At 37.4% G+C, this 27,577-nt stretch overlaps 1 protein-coding gene across 1 annotated transcript in view; it reads left to right on the top strand.

Moving 5' to 3' along the window:
• adgrl3.1 (adhesion G protein-coupled receptor L3.1) overlaps window positions 1-27,577 on the top strand; it is a 124,504-nt gene that overhangs the window by 69,749 nt on the left and 27,178 nt on the right. Inside the window, 8 exon segments of the mRNA XM_051916618.1 lie at window positions 213-509; window positions 2,397-2,494; window positions 3,015-3,200; window positions 7,295-7,333; window positions 10,064-10,247; window positions 25,697-25,819; window positions 25,907-26,112; window positions 26,208-26,384. Coding sequence (XP_051772578.1) covers window positions 213-509; window positions 2,397-2,494; window positions 3,015-3,200; window positions 7,295-7,333; window positions 10,064-10,247; window positions 25,697-25,819; window positions 25,907-26,112; window positions 26,208-26,384 — 1,310 coding nt within the window.

Here is a 27,577-nt window from a genome sequence, read left to right as displayed (position 1 = left end):
GATGTGTAGTTAAAATGTATAATATTTAAAATTTGAAATGTAAATAAATATAGTATTTTTAATTGCCTTTTTATTATGTGTATATATTGTATATTATCTGTGTGTGTGTGTTTGTGTGTAATTTAATAAATTGAATTAAAATTAGTTTATATTATATTATAGAATAAATTATTGTAAATAAACTATGTTACATATATTTCTCTTTCTTACAGATCCTCCTTCTTCAGTCTTGCTTCCTGATGCGCTTCCTCCAGTGCGCAGCTCCACGACTCCTCCACGCCCATATACGGGCACGCTCCGTCCCTCTCTCACTACTACCATGATAACCACCATGGCTCCACCTCGCCGCCATAACAACATCCTCCCAGAGGCCCTGACACGGTCGCCTCCCTCCCTGCAGACGCCAGTCGCTGTTGACTATTGTGCCCCACGTCTCACTGCTGAAATCTCCTGGCCACGGACACACCAGGGACAGGTTGCTAAGCAACCGTGCCCACCTGGCACCATAGGTTAGTAAGAGAGTGATTAATCTATTATTAGGGGCAGTGTGTGTGTGGAGGTTTATTTTGTTTAATGTGTATTGAATACATCAACGCTTAGGCTTAGCTGTGTTGTGCTCTTAGAGAGATCTGATAGACTGCAACACTGCAACAAGGCTCCTGATAAAATGAATGAAAGAATTAATTCGTAATTCAAGCCTGTAATTAATTTATCATCCCAGTGTTTAGAGCTAAACTCATCATTAGTAATTCTTTATAATTATGTTCAACAATAGGAATTACCACAGTACAAATAGTTACATAGTAATTTATTATTTAACCTAAATAAAGTGGCCCCTAAAAGTTTTTGGACATGATTAAAATTGTAAGAATGTCTCTGTATTATATATCAAAATACCAAACACCAAGTGTAATTTATTGTTAGAAAGATAAAGATCTCAAAAACATTTGACATTGAAATGGGTAGTTTACCCTAAAATAGCAACTGTCATTATTCTGTCATTCTAAAACCTGTATGACTTTATTTCTTCTGTGGAATATAAACGACAAGAAATGTTGAAGTATGAGGTATGTACCTCTCTCAAAGTTATTGTATGGCTTCGTAAGATTTGGAATACTGTGCGTACATCAAACTTTTATGGTCTTTTTTTTGTCATTTTTAGCCCGTTGATCGTCATTAATTTTCATTTTATGAAAAAGAGCAGCATCATCATTCTGTTAAACATCTCCTTTTGAGTTCCACAAATAAAAGTACATCATACAGGTTTGGAATGACAAGAGGGTGAGTAAATAATGACATATTTTTTTATATTTTGGGAAACTATCCCTTTACATGTGACTTAAAGGGTTAGTTCACCCAAAAATGAAAACAATGTAATTTATTACTCACCCTCTTGTCTTTCTACACCCGTAAGACCTTCGTTGATCTTTGGAACACAAATTAAGATATTTTTGATGAAATCCGATGGCTCAATGAGGCCTCTGTTGCCAGCAATGTCACTGAACCTCTCAAGATCCAAAAAAGGTACTAAAGACATATTTAAAACAGTTCAGGTGAGTACAGTGGTTCTACCTAATATTATAAAAGCGACGACAATACTTTTTGTGTGCCAAAAAAACAAAATAATGACTTTTCAACAATATCTAGTGACGGCTGATTTCAAAACACCACTTCATGAAGCTTTACGAATCTTTTGTTTCGAATCAGTGGTTCATGAAGCAGTGTTTTGAAAAAGTGTTTTAAAAAATGGTTATTTTGTTTTTTTGGCACAAAAAAGTATTCTCGTCGCTTTATAATATTAAGGTAGAACCACTGTAGTCACATGAATTGTTTTAAATATGTTTTTAGTACCTTTTTTGGATCTTGAGAGGTTCAGTGACATTGCTGGCAATAGAGGCCTCACTTAGCCATCGGATTTCATCAAAAATATCTTAATTTGTGTTCCGAAGATGAACGAAGGTCTTACGGGTGTAGAACGACAGGAGGGTGAGTAATAAATTACATTATTAATTTCATTTTTGGTTGAACTAACCCTTTAACTATGACAGGATACTTGTACAGGCCACTGTATAAAGACCTCTATATAAACTCTTAGAAGTTATGAACGATATATATTTACCTCTGTGTATGTTGAGTTAATCCGAGTAAAACTTTTCCTGTTACTGCAGTTAGCTTGTTCAGGTGTTCTGTCAGTGCCACCTCATTATGTGGGCAGCTGCCAGCTGTTGATTGACACATTATGTATTGCTAGTAAATCTCTTGCTCTACTTGTGTGTGTGATGAGTTTGACAGAATTTGCCAGGCCATGTTGCTCTCAGTGTGTATGTGCATTTGCATGAGCGAATGTGTGTGTGCTTTGTGCTGTGTTCATGTTTTTCTTTATTATTATTTTACAGGTGTAGCCACATTTAATTGTTTGCTTGGCTACTGGGATCCGAAGGGACCGGATTTGAGCAACTGCACCTCACCATGGACCAATCACATCACTCAAAGAGTGAGTAAAAACATGGCACCATGGGAAATATGCTAATGGAATATCAGCCTATTTAAAAAATTCAGTAGAGAGCGATATGCCTATAGCAAATATTCTTAAAGCATAATTTGGCCTGAAGCTTTTTAACAGAAGCTTATCACAAAGAGCAGCCTGTAGCAAAACAGCTTAGTGGAAATTTAGTGTACAACAAAATGAGCCAAAATTCAACTGTCAGGATCAGCCGCAATTTGTTTCACTTTGTGGCGAATTTATGAAAAGACCAAAGTGTCATGCGACAGCAGCTTGAAATAAGGTAGCACATGTGTGTGTGCAGTGAGAGTGCATGTGTGTGTAAAGTGTGATGATGACTGAAGCTTAATGGTAATGTGAAATGGTTTCCTTTGTACTACAGAGAGTAAATCAGAAAATGGGCAGAATCACAAATCTATGAAGCCATTTGTTCATCCACTTATTCGGCCATCAAGGGACAGAGAGAATAAAATCAATATGCGCACGTACATCTCTCTCTCTCTTTCTGTAGATGAGATCGGGGGAAACTGCTGCTATAGTAGCACGGGAATTGGCTGAACAGACGAAGGGAGAGTTGAGACCCGGAGATGTTCCATCCACAGTCAAAGCCATGGCACAACTGGTGGAACTACTGGACGTACAGCTGCGAAATCTCACCCCAGGGGGAAAAGACACAGCGGCACGTAGCTTAAACAAGGTATCCAACCTGTTAATAAATCACACAAACTGCGTAGGTAGTAATTACACAATTATTACACATTTATTACATGTTAATTACTTTACTGCACTTCAGTTTTGAGAACGCTCTGCATATTCATGCATATTTTTGTGTGAAAGGGAGCAGGAGAGAGAACAGTGTTCTAATTCTGTGTAGAGTACAGTGTTTCAGGCAGTAAACCTGTGGCAGTACACAGATCAAAGGCTTTAAGGCCCAAATGGGAAAACTTCCTGTTAAAAACAGCTACTGCTCGATAGACAGAAATCCTTGCACTCACACACACCCACACACTCTTATAAATAAGGACACACGAATTAAAGCAGCTCATAAAGCCCCGGTGAGTTTTTCCAATTAACAAAAGAAGCCGCAACATAAAAGAATAACAAAATATATACATATATATACTTCAAAGTGGTGAAATGCACACATCGACTGCACAGCACTACACATACACACAGATGAATGCAATAAAAGTCCTGTCAGACACCTAATGGACGGAAATATACACAGATGAACCAAAACATTATGACAACATGCCAAATATGCTGTTGGTCCTCTGCATCCTGCCAAACGGTGCCAACCCACCGAAGAATGCACTCTACAAGACCCCTGAAGGTGTCCTATGGTATCTGGCACCAAGACATTAGCAGCAGATCATTCACGTTCAAGGTGGAGCTGCAATGGATTATACTTGTTCTTCTAGTAGATCCCACATGTTCAGGCAGATTGAGATCTGGGGAATTTGGAAGCCAGAGCAACACCTTGAACTCTTCATCATGTTCCTCAAATTATTCCTGAACAATGTGTGCAGTGTGGCAGGGCGCAACATCCTGCTGAAAGAGGCCACTGCCATCAGGCAATACCATTGCCATAAAGGGATGTACCTGGTCTGCAGTGATGTTTAGGTAGGTGGCATTTGTCAAATTGATGTCCACGTGAATGGCTGGACCCAGGGTTTCCCAGCAGAACGTTGTCCACAGTATCAGGCTGGTGAACATTGTCCTTCACCAGCCTGTCATCGAACCAGGCAACCTTCTTCCATTGCCCCAAGGTCAGTTTTCAGACACTCGCATGCCCATTGTAGGGGCTTTCGGCTGTGGATAGGGGTCATAATGGGCACTCTGACAACTCTGCCACTACACAGCCCCATATGCATCAGGGTGCGATGCAATGTTGTGTGTTGTGACACATTCCTCCCATAGCAATCATTACAATTTTGTGATTTGTGCCACCTTCTGTCAGTTTGGTCCAGACAGGATAGCCTTTGTTGCCCTTGCGCATCAAGAAGCCTTGTCACTGGTTTGTGTTTATCCTTCTTCGGACCACTGTCGGTAGGTTCTCACCACTGCTGACCGGGAGTAACCCACAACCTTGCTTTTTTCCAAGATATTTTGAATTTGGCCCTTGTCAAAGTTGCTTAGGTCTTTACTCGTGCCCATTTCTTATGCGTCCAACATGTTTTCTACAAGAAATGATTGTTGGCTGACCATCTAAACTACTCAGACCTTGACATGTGGCCTTATTAGAAGATAATATATATATATAAATATATATATATATATATACAAAGTTCTGTCTTGAAACTCTAGATGCGCAGGCTAATGGGTCCTTAACTCAACCTGCTCGTAATCACATCATCTATAGGACACAGATGATTTGTTCCTGCTGTATTAGTAGCCAATGAGCTCACATGCTCAATCTTCAAATACATGAGTAGCATTTGCTTTACCTTCCCCAGCTCTACCTGTATAGATCTGCTATGGGTAATTCATGTACGCTATATTGTACAGCAGCAGCATGTCTTACTTGCTCACAGCAGTATGTCATGTATGTATTGGCAGTAGCAAGTCCCGTACTTGCTCTGCAGCAGCAGCAATAATCAACAGCAGCAGCAGCCATAAAAGCAGCAGCATAGCAGATCTATTCCACCAAGACCAAACATATCAACATTGTCATACCATTACCATGCCAAACACTCCGACAGTTGTCATGACAGAAATATATATATATATATATATATATATATATAGGGCTTTTTACACTGCACTGGACCCTGGGTTATCGTCATTCTAAACACCGCTTTTAACCCCTGGGTGAAGGAACATTTCACACTTGTAATTTAGAAGCGGGGTTAGCACCGATTTTTACCCTGGGTTACGAAATCCAGGGTTAGCACCACTTTTGCAGTGTTAACCCTGCATTGTGGTGCCAGACTTGTACAGTGTGAAGTGATGTGGTGTTAGAATGTTACGACTAGATGCTTAGCAATGGACAACTAAGAGCGTGCCTCATATTCACGTATTTTAGACAGTCACAGAACCACTTCACGTTGTATAAACAGTAGCTTTAGTGTTTGAGGGGGAAAAAATGTAAAACGGCGACAATTGGAGTAAAGAAGAGACCATTTTATTCTTACCTTTATAGTCCAAATAGTCCATTCAGGATAAACTTGATAGTACAGTCGGCAAAGAATAATTTGAGGATGCGCAATGTTAGACCCTTTGTGTAAACATATTGCGTGCAGTGTTCGTCCTCCACATATATGCAAATAAGAACGTTAACCCATGGTTTAGGAATGTTCAATGTGAAACGTCAGCTTATGAATACACAGGATTAATTGTTAACCCTGGGTAAATTATGAGCAGTGTGAAACATGAAAGAAGATAATCCGGGATTCCGTTTACCCGGGATTCCGTTTACCCGGGGTTTATTTCAAGTGTGAAAAGCCCTTATATATAGAATTATTAGAATTATCTCTGTCAGAGATTACATACATTTAAAACGTTTTGAATATTGTACATTTTAAAAAGTATTTTCAAATATTTTTAAAAAAATGTTTGATGCCAGTGCATGATTATCCAGTATAATAATGTAGGTGCCAGCTATTTTAATTTACTGGTAAAATCAGACATTTGGCATCATCAGAACCAACAAGTTGCAATTCCCCCGTTGCATTATCATACATTACTGTATATTCAGAATTATATACAGTAGTTTACATCTAGTATTAACAGCAATATGTTGGCACAAATTTATATTTCACTTGGTTTAATTTAAATTAAACAGATGACAGCATGTTAAAGATACTTAACATCCATTCATCCACAAAAACAAACAAAACTGAAACTACATTAAATATGCTGAGAGCATCACTTTAAATAGATTTGAAAGCACGATGCTATTGAAATTCAAGACATTTTCAAACCAAAATGTATTGTTAATTATTTTACATCTTGTGGCGCCTTTGTATTTTATTATCATATTGATACAGTTCTATGTTTGGTTTTAAGGGCATTTTTGTTTAATTTTGTACAATAAATCATTTTGGTCCCAGCAAAATCTGGGTCCTGAAGTAAAAACAGATGAGAACTACTACCATAGTGAACCTTATCATAGGGCCCAGAACAGAGTGCCTGGTTGTCCCCAATAGACAGCCCTGCTTTCACTGCACATTATAGGAGAAAATATTTTAACGTCAATAAAATGACACACATCACCTTTAATGTGTCTAAACATAGAGCAGTTAATCTCGATCATTCTTTCTGGACAAGTTGAATGCACACACACACACACACACACACGCACACACACATGCGCGCACACACACAAACAACACTACAGTGCTTGAATATCACTTTACAAACTTTAAACAGCCAGCCTGTCAGTTTCCTATTACCTGCATCCAGCTAAAGTTATCAGTTACACAAACATCAGCTCATCTGCAGTCAGACACCTTTGGTCCATTCAGACTTTATACATCTCAGTGTTGTTTGTTTGTATGTTTACAGTATTATTGCCTTGGCCGGAATGTAGGAATGCTTTGAGAGCACAGTGTCAGTTTCATGAGGCGACATGGTGACTGTAACAGATTAATTTTGTTCCTAATACTACTCTGATACATAATATAATTATGATTCCTTATTATTTATTACTAAATTATTGCAAATTATTTCAGCTAATTAGGCCTTGTTTCTTATTGGGTTCCAAATGATTAAATGTGCACTGTGATTTTATGTGTGTAGCTGTGTTTGTGTATGTGAGTTATTGTAAGTTTTTAATAATGTGTCTTTCAGCTCCAGAAGAGAGAGCGATCCTGCCGTTTCTTCATACAGGTACTTTATTCTGTCCTTATTTTGCATGTTTGTGTGTGTGTGTAGACACACAATGTATTGTCATTGCTTTTTATTTATGTTCCATATCATTTCAACATCTACATAGATGGGTAAAGTTTTCAACAGAAATACTGCTTTATACTTGCGTGAAGCCGTATCTGTCACACCATATGAATCATATTGGCTGTTTGTGTGTCTGTGCGTCTGCGCTTGTGCCCGTGGGCTGCATTTTTTGCATTTATAAAAGCAGAGCAATTTTTTCTCCTGAGAAAGCAGTAGTGATGTCAGCACTGGTCAGCAGTGTCACATCAGGCGACTGATAAACACACACACACACAGAGACAGTGGAAAAAAAAGCACAGAATAATGTAGATAAGCCCAAGAAAAGCTCAGCAAACTGAACGAAAGGTAAAACCATGAGAAGAACTGATTTAGAGGTAGAAAATGACTGATGCATATCTCAAACTGAGCCAGACCGCTGCCAGTACATGACAGATTTAGACAGATTTTTACGCCATGAAATAATTGAGGTCTAAATGCTGCTCAAGTATTCTGTTTTCTGGTTTAAATGTGCACTTTTTCCAAAATTTTCCTCATTAAAAATAAGAAATGAATAGTAATTTTGAAGAAGAAAAAAAAAATCACTCACATGAGACAAAGACTCCAGTCATGTTAGTAGCCTACTAAAACCTATTTATTTTATATAAAGATCACATGACTAAATAAATATTTCTCAGTTTATTTTGGTAATAAACTTATTATCATTATGCTTACAGAATAATTTAATAAATGAATCCCACATTTCTGCCATCAGGCATCTTGCGCATTTAATTTTATTTGATTTAATTATATTTTTTATGTTTTACCGTAGTAATTTTTACAATTATATTTCTGTTTTATTTTATTGTATTTTATGGCAGTTCTGCCCTAGGTTGGCCAGATAAAACATGACCAATTAATTGACATTAAATATTAATTATTATTATTTTTTATTCTTGTATTTATTTATTTTCAAAATCTACATAGATAAAAAAAATATATGGGTCTTGTGCCAGTTCAAATTGAAGTCATGTGCCAGTTCAAATCTGTTTACGCCATCAGTAACCAAAATGTATGCTTTTTCATGATCCTGCATCCACACCACTAGGTGTCAGCATAAGTCCCAGGTGACTGCTATATTGGCCAGAGCAACTTAAACCAAAAAAAAAAAAATAATTACAGAGTGCTTTTTCAAATACTGAGATGAAATGAGTATATCAGAACATCAATTAATCCTGCTGATTTAGACAGTCAGAATTACAGGATTCCATGACAACTGTCTGAAGCCTCCCGGTGCTGACATCAAGCAAATATGGATTCTCAGTGGTCATCTAATATGTAATGCAGTGTGTGTGTGTGTGTGTGTGTTTCTTCACGCTGGATTAGCTCCTCAGCTTCAAAGCACTTCAGTTCTGCTCCATTTACCAAGTCTGTGGAGAGTATTGCCTCTGTGTGTGTGAGGAAACAGAATGTAAGAAGAGTTTTTAAAAAATCTCTTATCTGTCTCCGCAGTGCAAGCCCCCAAGTGCATACACACGCACACACACACACACATACTTTCCCCTGACCTCTTGACACACTCTGTCAGAAGATTTCATAAGCAGTTTTGTGAGGAAGTAAATATAACTTCCTTTTTACCTTTTATCCTAGTCGTCTCTCATCTCTGTCTCTCCTTTTCTCTCTCTCGTAAAAGGGTCATTACTTTAGTGGTGTCAAAATGAATATACTCATCCCGCCTTTAACACACTCTCTCTCTCACACACACTGCTGTACTGTAACTGGGGCAGAATGATTCAACCCAATGGCCAGATTAGCCTGCAGCAACCTAAAGACAAACGACAAAACATCCCTCTGTCCATCCCTACGGATGAGTGCACCACATTGAGAGAAGTTAATTACATATCTCTTCACCACAGATATTATATGTGCTGTAACAGTTGTAATAATAATGCAAGATTATGAACTTCCATAAAGACATTATTTTGAATAAAAGGAATTTGACCTGGAATTATTGTTAGCAGCATTTTTGTGAAAGTGACAAATATATTTGGCCCTCTTTGTATGTATCATTGTAGTCCATATGCTAATGTTGCAGAATGCTGCACTTTTTCAAATGAAAAGCAAAATTCTAATGTGCCGTGATATACTCAGCAAGCTTTTTAATAAACTACCACCTTAAGTCTTATACCTTCATTTGTATATCAACTTTGAGGTTTTAATATCCCTGTGATAATATTCACTGCCAAATTTAAAAGCCTTAATATCTTAATATCGCACTTTTTTTAAATACCCTTATATTAGTTTCCGCTGCACAGCCAAGACATTTCATTTTCCTATACAGTGCTCTTATAGACCCATAAATTACCCCTTGACTGAACTGAACGTGTGTGTTTGCATGCGAGTGTTTGCCCGGATGTGTGTGTGCGTGATGACAGCTTCTTTCATTTTCACAATGTCTCATGCTCCCCGTGGATCTTTCTTCAGTTTGACAGGTTTATACTCCAGCACAGAGATTGTGTAGTGTGTGAGTGCGGGTGAAAGTGGAAGAGAAATGGTTTATGGGAGAGGTGGGCACTTTGGGAAATATGTCCTTATTGTGAAGTTCAGATGTCAGAATGTATGTGCGTGTGGGTTCAGAAGTCGTCCCTCACCTCTGGAACGCTGACATCTCTCTTTTTCTCTCTTCTTCAGGCCATGGTAGAGACGGTGAATAACCTACTGCAGGTGCGATCCCAGGCGGCATGGAGGGAGCTGTCCGTGGCCGAGCAGCTGCGATGCGCGACCATGCTGCTGGACACGGTGGAGACGGGCGCCTTCATGCTCGCAGACAACCTCCTCAAAACGGACACCATACAGGAGAGCACCGACAACATTCGTGAGTTTACAAAACGAGTCCTTTTCCGCGCTTGCCGAACGTTTACGTGTGAATCCGTAATGAGTATGCACATATTTCATTGATCTAATCAGATTTCACATCGTGTCTCCAACTGCTTGTTCTGATTTCTCTTGTCACGAGGAGACAAATAACAAGTTAAACAACAGATGGGTAAAACCATTTTTTTGGATAAGAAATCAGTTGTTTTTGTGCACAGGCAGGGAATTCCTAAAGCTGATTCGTGATCGGATAAGAGCCATAATAGTCTATGTGATCTCACAGGCCTGTCGGATAATGTGTGATGGATTCATGTAAAATAATAATAATGTCACAGTTTCTTCATATACTTTAATAAATCACAGTTATGTGCATAATTCTTCAAAACATCCATGTAATGGTTTTACTTCCAGTTATGATTTTTAACACTTTCGAGAGGTGTCAAAATGCATTAATGCATTGCAATGTATCGCTTTGTGCATGGAAATTCAATGCATCAGTTACAGAATTTAATAAGTAATTATTTTTATGTATTATTATAATAATTATTATTTTTATTATTTTGTAATAATACCAAATGTATGAGAAATACAATCCTTGAGCATGTGAATGTAACCTATCCCACTACGGTATAAATATCCCACTACCTCTTGTTACATTTGAGTTTTCAGCATATTTTTGCACATTTTTAATTTGTTTGCATTTGAATAATTTAGTAAAGATCATATTCATCAAATAACTGCCAATACAGTAGCTGTGTGTCAGTGACACTACATAAGACGTTAAGATTTCGGAGAATTTATCTTTGTTTTGCATATATTTATACAAGAAAATAAAAGACTAATTAAAGGATTAGTTCACTTCAGGATTAAAATTTCCAAATAATTTACTCACCCCCATGTCATCCAAGATGTTCATGTCTTTCTTTCTTCAGTCGAAAAGAAATTAAGGTTTTTGAGGAAAACATTCCAGTATTTTTGTCCATATAGTGGACTTCAGTGGGGTTCAACGGGTTGAAGGTCTAAATTGCAGTTTCAGTGCAGCTTCAAAGGGCTCTACACGATCCCAGCCGAGGAATAAGGGTCTTATCTAGCAAAACGATAGGTCTTTTTCTTAAAAAAATGCATTACGTTGAAAGGTCACACGTTACGTAGGCGGAAGTCCTGCGGTAGGGCGAAAAACTCCATTTAATTTTCTCCTCCAACTTCAAAATCATCCGATATCATTGTTTTACCTTTTTATTGTAAAAGGGCGTTTGGCTTAATCTTTGCACGTTCGCTTTGTAAACACTGGATCGGTACTTCCACCTGCGTCACGTGTGACCTTTCCAACATGATTACGCCATGCATGGCAGATCGCAGAGAAGCGCACAACGAGCATTTGTGGTTAAAAAGTATATAATTATTTTTTTTTCTTTTAGAAAATGACCGATCGTTATGCTAGATAAAGCCCGGGATACACTGCACGATTTTAGCAATCCTATAAGATCATTACTTTATCACACTGTGCGACATGGATCTACTAAACTTGGGTACGACATGCATGTAGACTGTACGATGACGACACCTATTGACTCATAGGCTACGATGCAAGTTTCTATAGAAGAATAAAACGTAATCAGCATGCGCTAGTGGTTAACAAAAAGACCATGTTGAATCACACTTTGACAGTTGTAGTTTTTATGTGTGCTGAAAAAAAAACGAAGTGGCAAAAGAAGAAGGGAAAAGAGCTTGAGGTAAGCAGTTTTAAGTTTTAGCGCCATGTCGCGTTGATTTCATGTCGCATTTTTATTGGCTGGTCAGTAGACGTAGGTCGTAGCAGCAAACACACTGTGCGATGATCATGCTGAAATTCTGACACTGTCAGAGAATGATCATAGGCTATCTTTGGTCGCAAGACCGGGAAAACGTCCTTCTTTGAACCTCTCTCACTGTACGACATAGGACCACCGATTAAGAGCCACGATCACAGAAATTGCCACGATTGTTTCACGATGGCAATCTTTCGTCTGGGACAGCCAAAAAATGTGCAGTGTATCCTGGGCTTAAGACCCTTAGTCCTCGTCTGAGATCATGTAGAGTGCATTGAAGCTGCACTGAAACTGCAATTTGGACCTTCAACCCGTTGAACCAGTTGAACCCCACTAATTTCTTTCTTCTTTTCTGAAGAAAGAAAGACATGAACATCTTGGATGACATGGGGATGAGTAAATTATCAGGAAATTTTCATTCAAAAGTGAACTAATCCTTTAACTTTTTTGTAGTGTAGCCCTAATGTAAATTGGGTTATGTATACTTTATTTTTAATACAAAAACAAAAAAAATCTAAATGATACACATAAACTAGGGGTTCATATGTAAGACCTGATGCATAAAAAACACATTATCACATTAGAGGTACACAGCAGGGACACACGCTTCAAGTGCACTCGAGCCAGATGTAACGAAGCGCGTCTGTAAAAAGCACAAGAGCGGTCCACACAGGGGGTCTCATACTGTCTGACTCATGCAGAGGAATCCATGCCTCGTCTTGAGCAACAAAACAGGAGTGGTCAAAATGTGCTAAGGACAGAGATAGAGACATACACAGAAAGTATGCGCTCAACATGGCATCATTTCTCCAGCTTGCTGGTATTTATAATTACGGATCAATACAGGCATTCAAACGTGACATTTGAAACCATTGCTGTGTTAATTGTGGAACGCTCTAGCATACCGTTAACTGCTGTCATGCTGTCAGTCAGTGCAGGCAGGAGGCAGTTTCCTCCAAGCTGCTTAGGAATGAATGGGCACTGTGAAACTGTGAGACAGTGCAAGTTAAAAAAATGAATCCAATCTCTAATCAATATTCAAACCAATGCTAAAAATAATGTTGCAAACAATCTCTCTCTTTCTCTCTAGAACTGTAGCAGTAGAAAAAAAACATATACATGACATTTAGAGGCAAGTAAATCTGAGATCAACGACACCACAATAATGAACCAGCATGTAGTAAAGTGATTTGAACATATAATTTTGCAGCCATCTTTGTGAAACAATGCAAAGATAACACAAATGAATTGCAGTCTCATTCAAAAGCCTTAAATGGATAGTTCACCAAAATATGAAGAAGCAGTATATATTTTTTAAACAAATCTCTTCAATATATTTCATATATTCTTTAGCATTAATTTTGCACATATTGGCAAATCCGGTGACTAAATGTGGTCTGGTGCAGGGCATCAGACACAAGATCTCAGTGGATCCACTCCACTCTGCTGAATCATAAATGCTCCAGAGGTGCCATAGTGAGAGCAGTCACAATTTACTGCTAAATGTAGCCGTAATGGCACATTTATGGTCCTGCAGCTGTTACACATTTGAGAAACAAACCTTTTAGCTTAAACTTTGATGGTAATATATCGTCGCTGTCGGGTGGAAACCTTGTATCCCCAAAAAAGCATGCATGTGTTATTATATTATCAACATTTTAACAAAATCAAGCTCAAATGGAGTTAATAGGTATTTAACGTACAAATTTCTGAGAAGTTCGGACATTTCCGTCATTAGTAAGTGCATCGTTACAGGTTATTACAGGTTTTAAAGACCTCAAATACATTAGCCTTTATATGTGTTTCTTGAGTAAAGAAAATGCTGTACTTATTCAAAGAACCAATTCTTTATTTACCCTAGAGTGTTATGGCTAGATGCTTAGCAACAGACACTCAGTCTTGTGCCTCATTTTTACATGCTTTGGACAATCACACAAATGCTAGTCCAAAAAGTCAATTCAGGAAAAACTTGAAAACTTGTATTGCTTGAACCTTTATGCAACTCGTTTACATAAAGGTTCAAGCAATACAAGTTTTCAAGTTTTCAGTGTTCATCCAAACAATGACACTGACACTGCAAGTATGCTAATAAGAATGTTAGCCCAGGGTTTTGGAATGTATAGTGTGAAACATCTTCTTATGAATACCCAGTATTGATTGTTAACCAGGGTAAATTATGAGTAGTTTGAAACATGAAGCAAGATAACCTAGGATTCCGTTTACCAAGGTTTAGAATGACCCAGGGTTAACTATTAACAGTATGAAAAGCCCTAAATTGTCCCATCTAATACTGAAACTGAAAAACAATCAAGGTTCACATATGCAAATTAAACTATTTACATTTGTTTTTTGTAGACACTTTTATTTAAACCGACTTGCAATAGAGGAACATCATTTGACGCAAAGCCAGCCATTTTTAATGGTACAATGCCAGATTTATTAGAAAGATAGATTAAGAAACAAGGTTGAACAGAAAAAAGAAGAAGTGGCCTTTTCGTTTAAGTGCCCTTATTTAAAGTTGTAGAGTGGTTAAGTGCTTGTTTGAAGAGGTGTGTCTTCAGCTGCTGTTTGAAAGTTGTGATGGTCTCAGCAAATTGGGTGGAGGTTGGCATCCCGTTCTACAAGAGAGGAACAGAGAGGGTGAAGATTTTGGAAAGTGATTTTGTCCCACTTTGTGAACAAACATTAAGGCTCCACTCATTCATTGACTGTAACTTGTTAGAGTGTAATGAGGTAGGGGTGTGCGGTTCCTGTAGCAGTCCTGAAATCCAGTGTCAAAGTCTTAAATTTGATTCAGACAGAAACTATCAGAAGATCAGGAGAGGTGTGAGGTCCTTCTTGGCTGATTGTAGTCCAGATGTGCTGCTGTTCTGGATCATCTGCTGAGGCTTAGTCGTGCTGGCTAGAAGGCCGGCCAATTGAGCACTGCAGTAGTCCAGTCTTAAAATGACAAGAGGTTGGACAAGGAGCGGCACCATGTACTCTGACAGGAAGGGTCTGATTTTCCTGATGTTGTAAAGCATGAATCTACACAACTGATCTGTTGTTGAAATGTGGATGGATGCTCAGTTGGTCATCAAAAAATACCTCCAGGTTCCTTGCTGTCCTGGTTGGTGTTGGCCCATACTCTGAAATATATTAAAAGGACCACATCTTAAGTAAATGCATGATTGCAATTTAAATATTCAAATTTATTGATTTAATTAAACATTTTATGTTACAAACATTATTAAACTTTAAAACATTATGCTTTGCATAGGACTGGATAAGGAGAATAAATGTAGAAATTACTGTAAGTGTTATTTTATGTTTTTAGTAAAGGGAAATACATGTTAGTTTTTAATGCTGTTACATTCAACATTTAAAATAGTTTTTGTTGAAGTTTTTGTGGTTACCATTGTGCTTAAGTTAGGTTGTGGATGGCTACATGAAGGTATAATGTACACTACTTTGACTATATGAGCAATTCCTGTGCTAATGCCAGTGATAAGTAATATCTTACTGCATTAAATGTACATGCTAAATAAGTTACATTTAGCATGTGCTATGCTAGCTGTTAATTTAACTCAAGTAGATAAGATTAATTGGTCCCAGGGCCACCACTCAATTATGCTGAAATTAGTTGGAACCATTTTTTGAGTAATCAATTAAAAAATTTGTGTTTATGCCACAAATTAAGTTCCTCTAACTTTGTTGGTTGAACATAATTTCACTAGTAATTTCACAGTGTTGTCATAACGCAAAAAGATTAATGTAAACCATTCTTTTAATTTTTTTTAATTGCCAAAATATTTATTTTAATGTGCAGTTGAACAGTGATGGTCAACTGATGGGTTTGCAGGGATTACAAGGAGCTCTATCTTCACAAGGTTAAGCTGGAGAGGACGCTCCTTCATATAAGCCAAAGCAGAGATACAAGCTCAGACTGTGGGGTCATCAGGTTGAAACAACAGATAGAGTTGTGTATCCTCTGCATAGTAGTGGTAGGAAGCAATGTGCCTTTATGATCGTACCCACTGGGGTTGTGTGTATGGAGAAAAGAAGAGGACCGAGCACTGAACCTTGAAGCACCTCAGTGATTAGCTGATGTGACTCAAACACCCCTCCTCTCCATAAATACTTGAAAGATCTGCCTGGGGGACTGAAGCAACCAAAGTACCGTACTTGTGATACCCAAGTCTTTGGTTGTTTACAGTGTCAAAGGCACCCTTATTTACTCAACCAAAATGAAATAAAAATTAAAACTAGTGAATTTTTCTCTGTCATTGTCCTAAAAGCAAAAACCTCATAAATAAAATAAAGAAAACATGCTAGACTCGCTCTGTCATTCATACACAAATACAGTGACAAATTTTCTCATTCATGTGCCCACACACACCTATAACCATGGCATTAATCAAAACACTGTGCTGAAATTTTATAGCTGCAACAATCACTCAAAACCATGAGCTCATGAATACACACACACAAGGTTTACAGACAGGGTTTAAAATTAAAGGGTTAGTTCACCCAAAAATGAAAATTCTGTCATTAATTACCCTCATGTCGCTCCACATCCGTAAGACCTTCGTTCATCTTCGGAACAGAAATTAAGGTATTTTTGATGAAATCCAAGAGCTGTCTGACTCCTCCATAGACAGCAATTTAACCACCACTTTCAAGGTCCAGAAAGGTACTAAAGACATTGTTAAAATAGTCCACATGGCTGCAGTCGTTCAAACCTTAATTTTATGAAGCAACGAGAATACTTTTTGTGCACAAAAACAAAACAAAAATAATAACTTTATTCAACAACATCTTCTCTTCTGTGTCAGTCTCCTATGCTGTTTACGTTCAGCGCTTCCAGGTTCTACGTCAGAACACCGGCTCAGTATTGCCCGACGCTGTTCACGTGAGCAGCAAGACGCAGGGTGTCTGATGCTGGAGCTGACCAATAATGAGCCGCCGTTTTGACGTAGAACCTGGAAGTGCTGAACGTAAACAGCATAGGAGAAAGACACGGAAGAGAAGATATTGTTGAATAAAGTTGTTATTTTTGTTTTGTTTAAAAAAGTATTCTCGTCGCTTCATAAAATTATGGTTGAACCACTGCAGTCACATGGACTATTTTGATGATGTCTTTAGTACCTTTCTGGACCTTGAAAGTGGTGGTTAAATTGCTGTCTATGGAGGAGTCAGACAGCTCTCAGATTTCATCAAAAATATCTTAATTTGTGTTCCGAAGATGAATGAAGCTCTTACAGGTTTGGAACGACATGAGAGTGAGTAATTAAAGACAAATTTCATTTTTGGGTGAACTAACCCTTTAACGTTCACCAAATGCAAATAAAAATTGGATTTGACAAATAAATGGCAGCCGGTTGGCCTGTAATTTTTCTAGGAACTGCAAAATAATACATGATTCTTTCTATTTAAGCTATGATCAGTGACTGTTGAGCTAAAAAAATTCTTATGTTGTCATAACTCCAGAACTTCATATGAAGACACATTCATGTAGAATGTAGCATTAATGTTGAAACAAATTCATGACATTAGGTGCCGAAAGAACAATACTTAGAACAAAATCTAAATGTTCACGATCGTAGTTTTTTTGTGACAGGTGAAATTTCATGTAGAGATGCTGCGAGTGACACTATGACCCATAAGGAAACAGCTGTTTTTTTGTTTTGTTTTTTCCCACAGAGGAAACAAATTTTAAGCAGGGATGACATGCACCTGTTCATTCTGAGAGGGCAGTCCTCGCTCACTTGGTACTCAAGGTCAGATAAGACATGACTAAACAACTTAGCAGTTCTTTAAACAAGAGAAGACTAGTGAAAAAAGACTCATTCATGCATTTTCAGTTAATGTGCAAGGAGATGCAGGTGTAACATCACACTGCAGGTGTAAATTACATAACAGTTTTATACTATTTTTAATTTGTCAACTGCAACTTAACTTGAAAGCCACTTGCATTTTATTTTATTTATTTTATTTTATAGTTGCAATTCAAAATCCACTTGGCTCAGAAGTTTGCTAAAGTTGCATGTGCAAAAGTTATATGGACCATGGTACTTTATTTGGTACTTTTGTGGGCCTTTTTAAAGCTTGAAAGCTTCAGTCCCTGATAATAGTAATGAGCTACCTGTACCATCTTTAGCCTTTTTTCTTTTGTGTTCGACGGAAGTAGGAAAGTCATGCAGGTTTGGAGTGACATGAGGTTGAGTAAATGATGACAGCATTTTCATTTTTGATGAACTGTTTGTCGAACTGTTTTACCATTTACAGTGACAGAGAAAGACAATGAAAGAATAGAGAGGAAGAAAGTGAGGGAGCCGGTGGCAAAGATTTGAAACGTAATAAGGGGGGACATGAGAACAGCAGGAAGAACAATACTAAGGAGGAGACAGAATGAACGGAACATTACCAGAGACAGAAAGAGCAAGACAGACAAATTTACTGTGAACTGTTCAACTGACTGAGTGAAGTATGAGGAAAAGAGAGGATGAAAGGGAGAGGAAGAGGATAAATGAAAGAAAACAAAAAGATAAAAACGAGAAAAATTGAGGAGGGGGGATGGTGCTCAGGGATCCATGCTAACCGCTCTATTCTGCTCCAGTGCTTTCACAGTGCAAAGGGGGAAATTTATCGTTCCTGGCAAACAATTTATCCGCCATTCCACCACTCAAGGCCAGTTCACATGCATCTCGTTTGAGAGAAATAGCTCTCCATGGGATTGCCCTCTAGCCTGGCTTTTCCCCCCCTCTCTCTGCGTATTTCATCACTTTTGTGTGTGTGTGTGTGTGTGTGTGTGTGTGTGTGTGTGTGTGTGTGTGTGTGTGTGTGTGTGTGGTTTTTTTTTTTTTTTTTGGCATCTGATCATCTGCCTTACTTGTTTGGCCTTGATGTTTTACAGGGTTGTTTTTAGAGAGTTTCATTAGAGGATAAGCAACATCAAAAACTCCACCAACATCTGTGTGATCTATTCTATGTGAATCTGTGTGGACAAAGCTAACTGCTAGCATTCCCATTCATCTCAATGGTAGTTGCTCGGCTGGTGCTGGACCCCTTAGAAGTGGGCAATCTTTGCTCATGGACACTCAGTTCTGCTGTCAGATTGTTTGGAGCCAATCACCAGAGCCATAAATGGCATGTAACTAATCACTCTGTAGGACAGAGGAAAATTACTTTATTACAATGTTGATTGGCTGTTGCATCACAGGAATGTGCACAGTCCCAAACTAATCACTAGTGTTATCATTGGCTGGGATGTGAAAGACACCAGACTGGGAAAAATCAAAATCCATTTCAGGCATTTAAAAGCCTTCTAAAACAAAATTTGGCACTGGTAAAACATTTAATGTAATATAATGAAATTAGACTTCTAAATGGTTGTCAGTGATAAAAGAAGAGTGTAGTTTGCCTGTTGAGTTGAGTCCTTCTAACCATTTGCAATGCCTGATCAAACAAAAATGTAGGCTATAATATGAATAAAACTGTATGAAACATTTGCAAAGGGTATAGAACAGTGTTATTGTTAAATAAAAGTATTAAAATCATTTCTTTATACTTGAAATAAATCTGAATGAAATATAAATATTAGATGAAAAACTTAACAAAAATGTTGCCTTGCCAACTAACTAAAATAAAATGTTGAAGTACTAAATTACTAAAGCTAAAAAAAACATACTATAATAGTATATAAATAATACTAAAATAACACTTAGCCGTGTGCTAAGCTAGTACGCTGCTGGTTAGCTTGCAAATATGTTACTTAACTAAATAAGCAAGGAAGTAAAGAAATGTTAAATTTCACTATCGAACTTCAGTTTATTAACAATTTAAAAGAAAGTAATGTATATAATTGTAATGAGTTAGTAAGCAACACGCACAAACTACAGTCTTTAATTATAAATGCAGGAGATTGTTAGACGAATACAGGAGCTGACAACGCATTACGCATAGACAATAACTGCAAAGACTAAACTGAACAGTATATATACAGGGGATAAAAAGAAACTAAACAAGAAACATCTGATGCTAATTAACCATAGAAACAAACAGGGACATAATTAGAAACCAAGAAAACCAAGAAAACTGAAACTAAACAGAGCGGGAAACAGGAACTAAGGGAACAAACAACAGAATATCAAAATAAGAGTCCAAGACCGTGACAATAATAACATAAGCTGTGTTTCCACCGAAATTACCCGGAACAATGTGTCCCAGGAACTTTTTTTCCAGGTACTTTTTTTCCCCCAGACCTAATGCTAGCTGTGTTTCCATAGCGGTCTAAAGTACCGTGAATATAGTCCGGTGACTTAGGACTGCACACGACTTTCCGGTTCCCGCTGGATTTCGTCCTCTGCATACAAACTTAGAAAAGCCCGAACCTCGTCGTCAGTCCATCAGTCATATTTTTTTATACTCCATTGTTGATTTGAATAGCAAACAACTCTTATTGCACGCACTGCAACAGACTTAAAAAAACGATGGTTGAAATAAAACGCTGCGTGGGGTCAACCAATCAAAATGCTGCGTGAACTCAACCAATCAGCACGTTCAGCGCCCGAGTCCCACCCCTGAAAGTTCTGGAACTTTGAAAAAGTACTACCTAGCGAGCAGGTACTTTGAGAGGGGGAATTTGTTTTACCCCGAACTTCATTTAGACCCTGGTTCCTGTGGTCGAAACACACCGAGTACCACCCCAAAGTCCCTAGTTCCTGGGGAAAGTTCCTGCGGTTGAAACGCGGCTATAATAACATAGTTCTGCCGACATACAACATAAAGTGATTTTGCATGATTTTTAATCAGACACTCAGCAGAATACCAATTCTGGTCCTAGACAGATCAGAGCAAACTTTATTGTTTATGAAAACTGCATCTGTCAGCAAGGGCTAACCATCCTAATCAGCCCACTGGCCGTGACTACGACAAAACATTTTGTAAATTGCTTGTTTTCTATTGTGATTGTGCCGTCTCATTGGTCCAAAATCCCTCTCCACTTAACTGCATATTAAACATCAAATAACTTCTGATTTGAAGTGATTGTGCCACTTCGTTCAGCATGTTTGTTTCCAGTGTGTTCTACAGACAGACTGGTAACTCGTTTTGGATGGGGTGTTACACATAAAAAATTAGTCATGAAACATGGACTTATGCAACCCTACATATCTAATGTATTTTATGTGTCTTTTACATAAGACTTAATCAAGAAATGAATATGCAGAACTTCTTAGATGCTTTTCAGCAGTGAGCTCAAATCCTTTTTTGCATACATAAGCCTTTCAGTAAAAAGAAAATAGTGTTTTTATCATTATGTTCTTCGTTTTTGATCTTCAATCTCAAATCTTAGCCGAAAGCTAATCTTAATCTCGCAGACAAAATCTCCCACCATTATCGGTTTATTCAAATGAGAAACTTATTCCTCTCTCCCTCTCTCTCTCTCCCTCCTCCTTTAAGGCTTTCTGTATGCTACGAGCTGTTCTTGTTAAATGAATGTGTACACTAAAGAGCCAGGAATATGTAGGAAATTGCTTTTTTTAGAGACTCGATGTAGAAATTGTCATATTTAGGTGACAAAAGATGCTCTCTAAAATCTTTTTAAAACAGAATATCAGAAGAACGATCCAAACGACTTGTCTGGTTTGAATAGAACATGTTTATAGATTACACTTGTGTGTTTCAGTGCTAGTTTTCTGTGAAGACTAGATTCAGCTAATTAGGTTAGCACAGTGTGAGCACCCCTGCAGCCTATATATGTGTGTGTGTGTGTCTGCTTTGAAGGCACCATATCTGCTGTGCAATGCTTGAAGTGCTTTATATAACTGGGCCGTTCTGTTTCTTATGGATCTTTCTCTCTCACACACACACACCGTATCCCTCTGATCATTACCCTGGGGGGTGTGAGTTTATTACTTCAGGTTTTCTTTGTGTTTTCTCTGCAAGTATCTCACTTTCCGCCTGAAAATATCCTTTCTTATATGTCCTTTATTCAGGTTATTGTTTTTCCCAGACTAAAAAAAAGTGTCTAACAGGTAATCTATGGTGCGTTCAGCTCTAAGACAGGTCTGAGGAGGGTAAAAGCACTCCAAATCTGTCACAAGCTCAGTGATTCAGTCATCTGTAGATGAGGGTATACAATATGTTACATCTCATCCGAGAACTACTGAGGAAATTTGCACCATCTGACTTGCATAATTAGAACTCATTTCAGGAACATCATTTTGATTATTAGAGAGGTATAATGTGATGTAGTTTGTAAATAAATTACTGTAATGATAGAAAAGTATCATGTGTTAAATGAGATCAGAAGAGTGTTAAACTTTGCCTTTAATAAGTATTTTATCTTGTTTAAGATGCAACAGAAATCTTTATTTCATAAAACGCACACTTGTGCACGAACAGACACATACAGAGCTGTATTTTTCTACTTTATATTACAAACCTGGGCAGAAAATTACATAAACCGCCTGTAGCTTGGCCTAGAGACCACCTGCAGATACGAGGGAAATGATTTTAATAATGCTCACACACACGTACACACACACACACAGATTCAGATGTGATTTAAAGATGTATAACTTCATCACATGCCTGTTGTGTAACTCATCGCTCCCCTAGGGAACTGTAGACTTCACACACTGATGTGATATACCGCATTCACACATGAAGACACATACTTTCATGTCTCAAAGTGAATTATAAAGCTATTTGGCCAGCCAAAGGTGTCTTTCATCTTAACTCAATAAATAAACATTGTTTGTGATGCAGTGTCTAAAGCACATACTGAACAATCGATACACTGATTTATAGATGGACATTGATAGATTTATGAGTTTCTACAGAAACACTGATTTGTGGATGCAAACATGTTTTTCTTTTTTCGTGGCTGATTTTTTTATAAAAAATCATAAATCTTTAAATCCCAAGGCTGCATGTTTACATGGGGAAAAGACTTTATTCTTCAAAATATTTTTCTACAGATGTGGGTTAGTTCACCCAAAAATGTCTAACCCTCATGTCTTTCCAAACCCGTAAAACCTTCATACTGTGTAGTCATACTGCTACACTGTTTTCGTTGCAGAGCTTCAGTGTTTAAGTCTGAACGGTGGCTAATACTGAGCCAATACTGAGCCACCGTTCAGACGTAAACACTGAAGCTCTGCAACGAAAATAGTGTAGCAGTATGACAGGGGACAGACGAATTTGTTGAATAAAAATTTTTGTTTTGTTTTGCGCACAAAAAGTATTCTCGTCGCTTCATAATATTAAGGTTGAACCACTGTAGTCACGTCGACGGTTTTAACGATGTCTTTAGTACCTGTATGGATCTCAAAAGGTGCTGCCTATGTGTGGATCAGATACCCTCAGATTTCATCAAAATATCTTAATTTATGTTCCAAAGACAAACAAAGGTCTTACGGGTTTTGAACGACATGAGGGTGAGTACTTAATGACAGAAATTTCATTTTTGGGTGAACTAACCCTTTAAGGAATGTATCCAGCACATTTACAGTTTTGATGTACCCTTCTTACACATTAACCTAATGCAGAAAGACCTATGCCTACTGTGACAAGGTGTGACTGACCCTTTGCGAAGCCCCACTCCCTTTGTCACTGTTGCTAGCTCAGACCAGAGCCGCTGAAAAACAGTTGCGACACTCCCATAGACTAGGAATTGAGGTACGTGGAAGTAACACGTGTCATGGAGCAACCAATACTTCCAAACAGCCAATACTGTCCAGCATTGAACCCCATTCATTTCATTGTTTCTCAAGCACACTAGTTGGCAAGTTGATGAAATTACTGCATTTTTATGACATTTTAACACATTAGTTTACCTTTCAGAAATCTAGCCAGTAATTGGTATTTTATGAAGCACGTTATAGTTAATGTTTTTCATTAGATAATAGATAGACTCTAATTGCAGTTAGATAACATGAGCAACACTTCAATAGCTACCATAACCAGATGCTAGTTGTCATACTTTTAACAGTTTTTAGTTTTTCTGCAATCCTTCTCTCCCTGTAGGAGGTCCATTGAGTTTCTATATCTAATAATATATATAATAACTTACCTAGCGCATCACTGGATATATTATATAATAAAGAGTTTCGTTAAATGCAATTGGTTGCCTTATTTTTTTAACACTTTTAAACTTCATTCATTGGTTAAATTCAGTATTTGCTTGCTAATATTTACTTGTCGTGTATGCTGTGAGTATCATTAAATAACATGAGCATGTGAGTAATTAACCCTTTAAATGCAAAATTAAGAAATCTAAAGTTATAAAAATAGTGTTTCATTATGTCTAAATATATATTCAAATGCAAAACCTAAAAAAAAAAATTAGCGAACATTTATTACCGGCAATACTCTTGAGCAACTAGACTAGAGCCATATATACATGTATATTTATTAAAGAGCCATGCAGGCATCTAGTGGCATCTAATATTATTTTTCCTGCCACCAGATGCCTCTAATTTGCCTCTTTTCATTGGAATTTAAAAATGTTTTTATCTATTTTAACCTTAAATACTACAGTAATTGAAATATGAATAATAAACATATTAGAAAAAGGTTTTTTTTGAAATGGTCGTTAATGGATCATTCTTTTTGCACAAATATTATTTAGTACCAAAAAGATAAAAAGTTACACTTAAGGTGTTTGGTCACTTTTGATCATGAAGGAGTATGAGTGTGACCCAAGTTAGGAATACCTAAACTCAAGAAAAACAAATTAATGATGTCTCTTCATCTCTCTCCAGAATAAAATGCTACTGAAAAGCATAGTCAGTGTAGTAATCAATGCACCTTCAATGCTTTTTATGCATTAATATTTACCAGAAATAGCTGCAAATATAGTGAAACTGCTGTCTGTCCTGCTTAAACCCATTCAACCAGATTGACAGCAGTTTTTGGAACTATTGAGAGCTCCATGAACCACGTGACCGCGTGGCGCGAGATCAAAGCATGTCACAACTCTGTTTTTCAACAGCTCTGGCTCAGACTAGCCTTATAGGAATTAATTTTTCAGTATAATATTGTATTATTCTTTGTAAGCTGTAATGAAGTGTGAGATTGCAAAATATCTTTTATCTTTCTTTGAAGAAATTGTTAAATTAAAAGCTGACTCGAGAAAAGAAAGAAAAACGCTTATCGCAGTCAACTGAAAAGAGAGAAGCCTCATTTGAAATCGATTACAAATGATAACATTAGTGTAAGTGAACAGAACTGCTTCGCACATTTACAGTACTGTGAGCTTTTTATAGCTGTCACCTCTACTGTGACCTGAATCCATACATAAATGAATTAACATTGTGTTATTAACATTAATTTACCTTGAAGCAAATGTGGGTGTTCTTACTGATGTGTACTCAAATATATTCATTTTAGAATGAGGGGTGACACAGAGTTTAATCCATACCGTGAACCTCTCAAGTTTTTGAAAAGTGGAAAATACTGTGCGTATCATCTCTGGGTACCTTGTGTCATAATTTTAAATAGACTGGCAATGTTTTATCAGTATTTTTCATATTTTCTGTAAAATTCTGTTTCATGCCTTCTAAAAACACAGGACTTCCATTAAAGCTAGACTTACAGTTCCCCTCCAGTCTGATAGGGGGCAGCATCTGATTGTGAACATGTTTATGTTTTGCAGAACTGGAGGTGGCGCGTCTAAGTACAGATGTTAATCTGGCTGATCTAATCTTCCCTCAATCTGGACTAACTGGCAACTCCATTCATCTCTCAGCCAACACACTCAAACAGCAAGGACGCAACGGTAATCTGTCATTGTCCATCTGCCTCTGTTTAATTCCCAATCTGACACTTCCCAGACTGACCACTTTTGTTATTATGTATTCCTCAGGTGAGATCCGTATGGCGCTGGTTCTCTATAAGAACCTCGGCCAGTACCTGTCTACGGAGAACGCTAGTGTGCGGCTGGGCAGTGAAGCGGCCTATCCAAACTATTCACTTATAGTCAACTCACATGTTATTACAGCAGCTATTAATAAAGACAGTAACAAGGTCTACCTGTCTGAACCTGTGGTCTTCACTGTCAAACACATAAAGGTATTATATATGCTTACTTTTTTTTTTTTTTTCTCTGTCTAGTGATTTCTGTCACTCTAATGGAGTGTATGAGTGTATGCATCTCCTTATTCCAGCAGTCGGACGAGAACTTCAATCCGAACTGCTCCTTTTGGAGTTACTCCAAACGCACTATGACCGGATACTGGTCCACTCAGGACTGCAGACTACTGGGCACCAACCGCACTCACACCTCCTGTTCCTGCACACACCTCACGAACTTTGCAGTGCTAATGGCCCACGTGGAGGTAAAGGTATGTCTCACACTTACGTTATCAGTACTAATCTCATCAATGAAGTTACTAATCTAAATATATACTGTATATTAACAGAGGATTTCATGATTTGTTCAATGGTAATGAATGAAAATTAGACAAAAAAATGCAAAGTAATTAAACGATTTTAATTAGCAAGAAGATACTGCAAGCTGTTAACAGGTGAATTTGAAAAAAGGTACTTTCTAGTCAGAATGTCTGTTACAGATTGACACATTAATGTTATTTTAGTGTTATTTATTTACTATTATAGCATTTATATTTTGCATTTATTTTTAAATGTACAATTTTCCTTTTATTTTTATGTTTTACTTTTACTTTTAATTTTGTTATGTGCTAACTTTTATTAGTTTTTTTACATTGCTATTTAGCTTTAAAGGGTTAGTTCACCCAAAAATGAAAATTCTGTCATTAATTACCTTCATGTCGTTCCACACCCGTAAGACCTTCGTTCATCTTCGGAACACAAATTAAGATATTTTTGATGAAATCCGATGGCTCAGTGAGGCCTGCATTGACAGCAAGATAATTAACACTTTCATATGCCTAGAAAGGTACTAAAGACATATTTAAAACAGTTCATGTGACTACAGTGGTTCAACCTTAATGTTATGAAGCGACGAGAATACTTTTTGTGCGCCAAAAAAGCAAAATATCAACTTTATTCAACCATATCTAGTGATGGGCGATTTCAAAACACTGCTTCATGAAGCTTTGAAGCTTTACGAATCAGTGGTTTGGAGTGTGTATCAAACTGCCAAAGTCACGTGATTTCAGTGTTTCTTCGTTGCATCATAAGTGTTTCGAAAAGTTTCGAAATTTCAATGGTTCATGTGACTTTGGCAGTTTGATACACACTCCGAACCACTGATTCGAAACAAAAGATTCGCAAAGCTTCGAAGCTTCATGAAGCAGTGTTTTGAAATCGCCCATCACTAGATATAAAGTGATGCTTGACAAACTTTTTTATCTAATTAACACTTTCAAATGCCCAGAAAGCTAATGAAGACCTATTTAAAACAGTTCATGTGACTACAGTGGTTCAACCTTAATGTTATGAAGCGATGAGAATACTTTTTGTGCACCAAAAAAACAAAATAATGACATCACTAGATATAAAGATAAAATAATTAGATAAAAAAGTTTGTCAAAACAAACTTTGAAGTTGGCTT

Source organism: Ctenopharyngodon idella, chromosome 1, assembly GCF_019924925.1.
Source record: "Ctenopharyngodon idella isolate HZGC_01 chromosome 1, HZGC01, whole genome shotgun sequence".
Lineage (NCBI taxonomy): Eukaryota > Metazoa > Chordata > Actinopteri > Cypriniformes > Xenocyprididae > Ctenopharyngodon > Ctenopharyngodon idella.
Note: the sequence above shows the minus strand (reverse complement) of the source record. Positions and strands in the feature narration are given on the sequence as shown.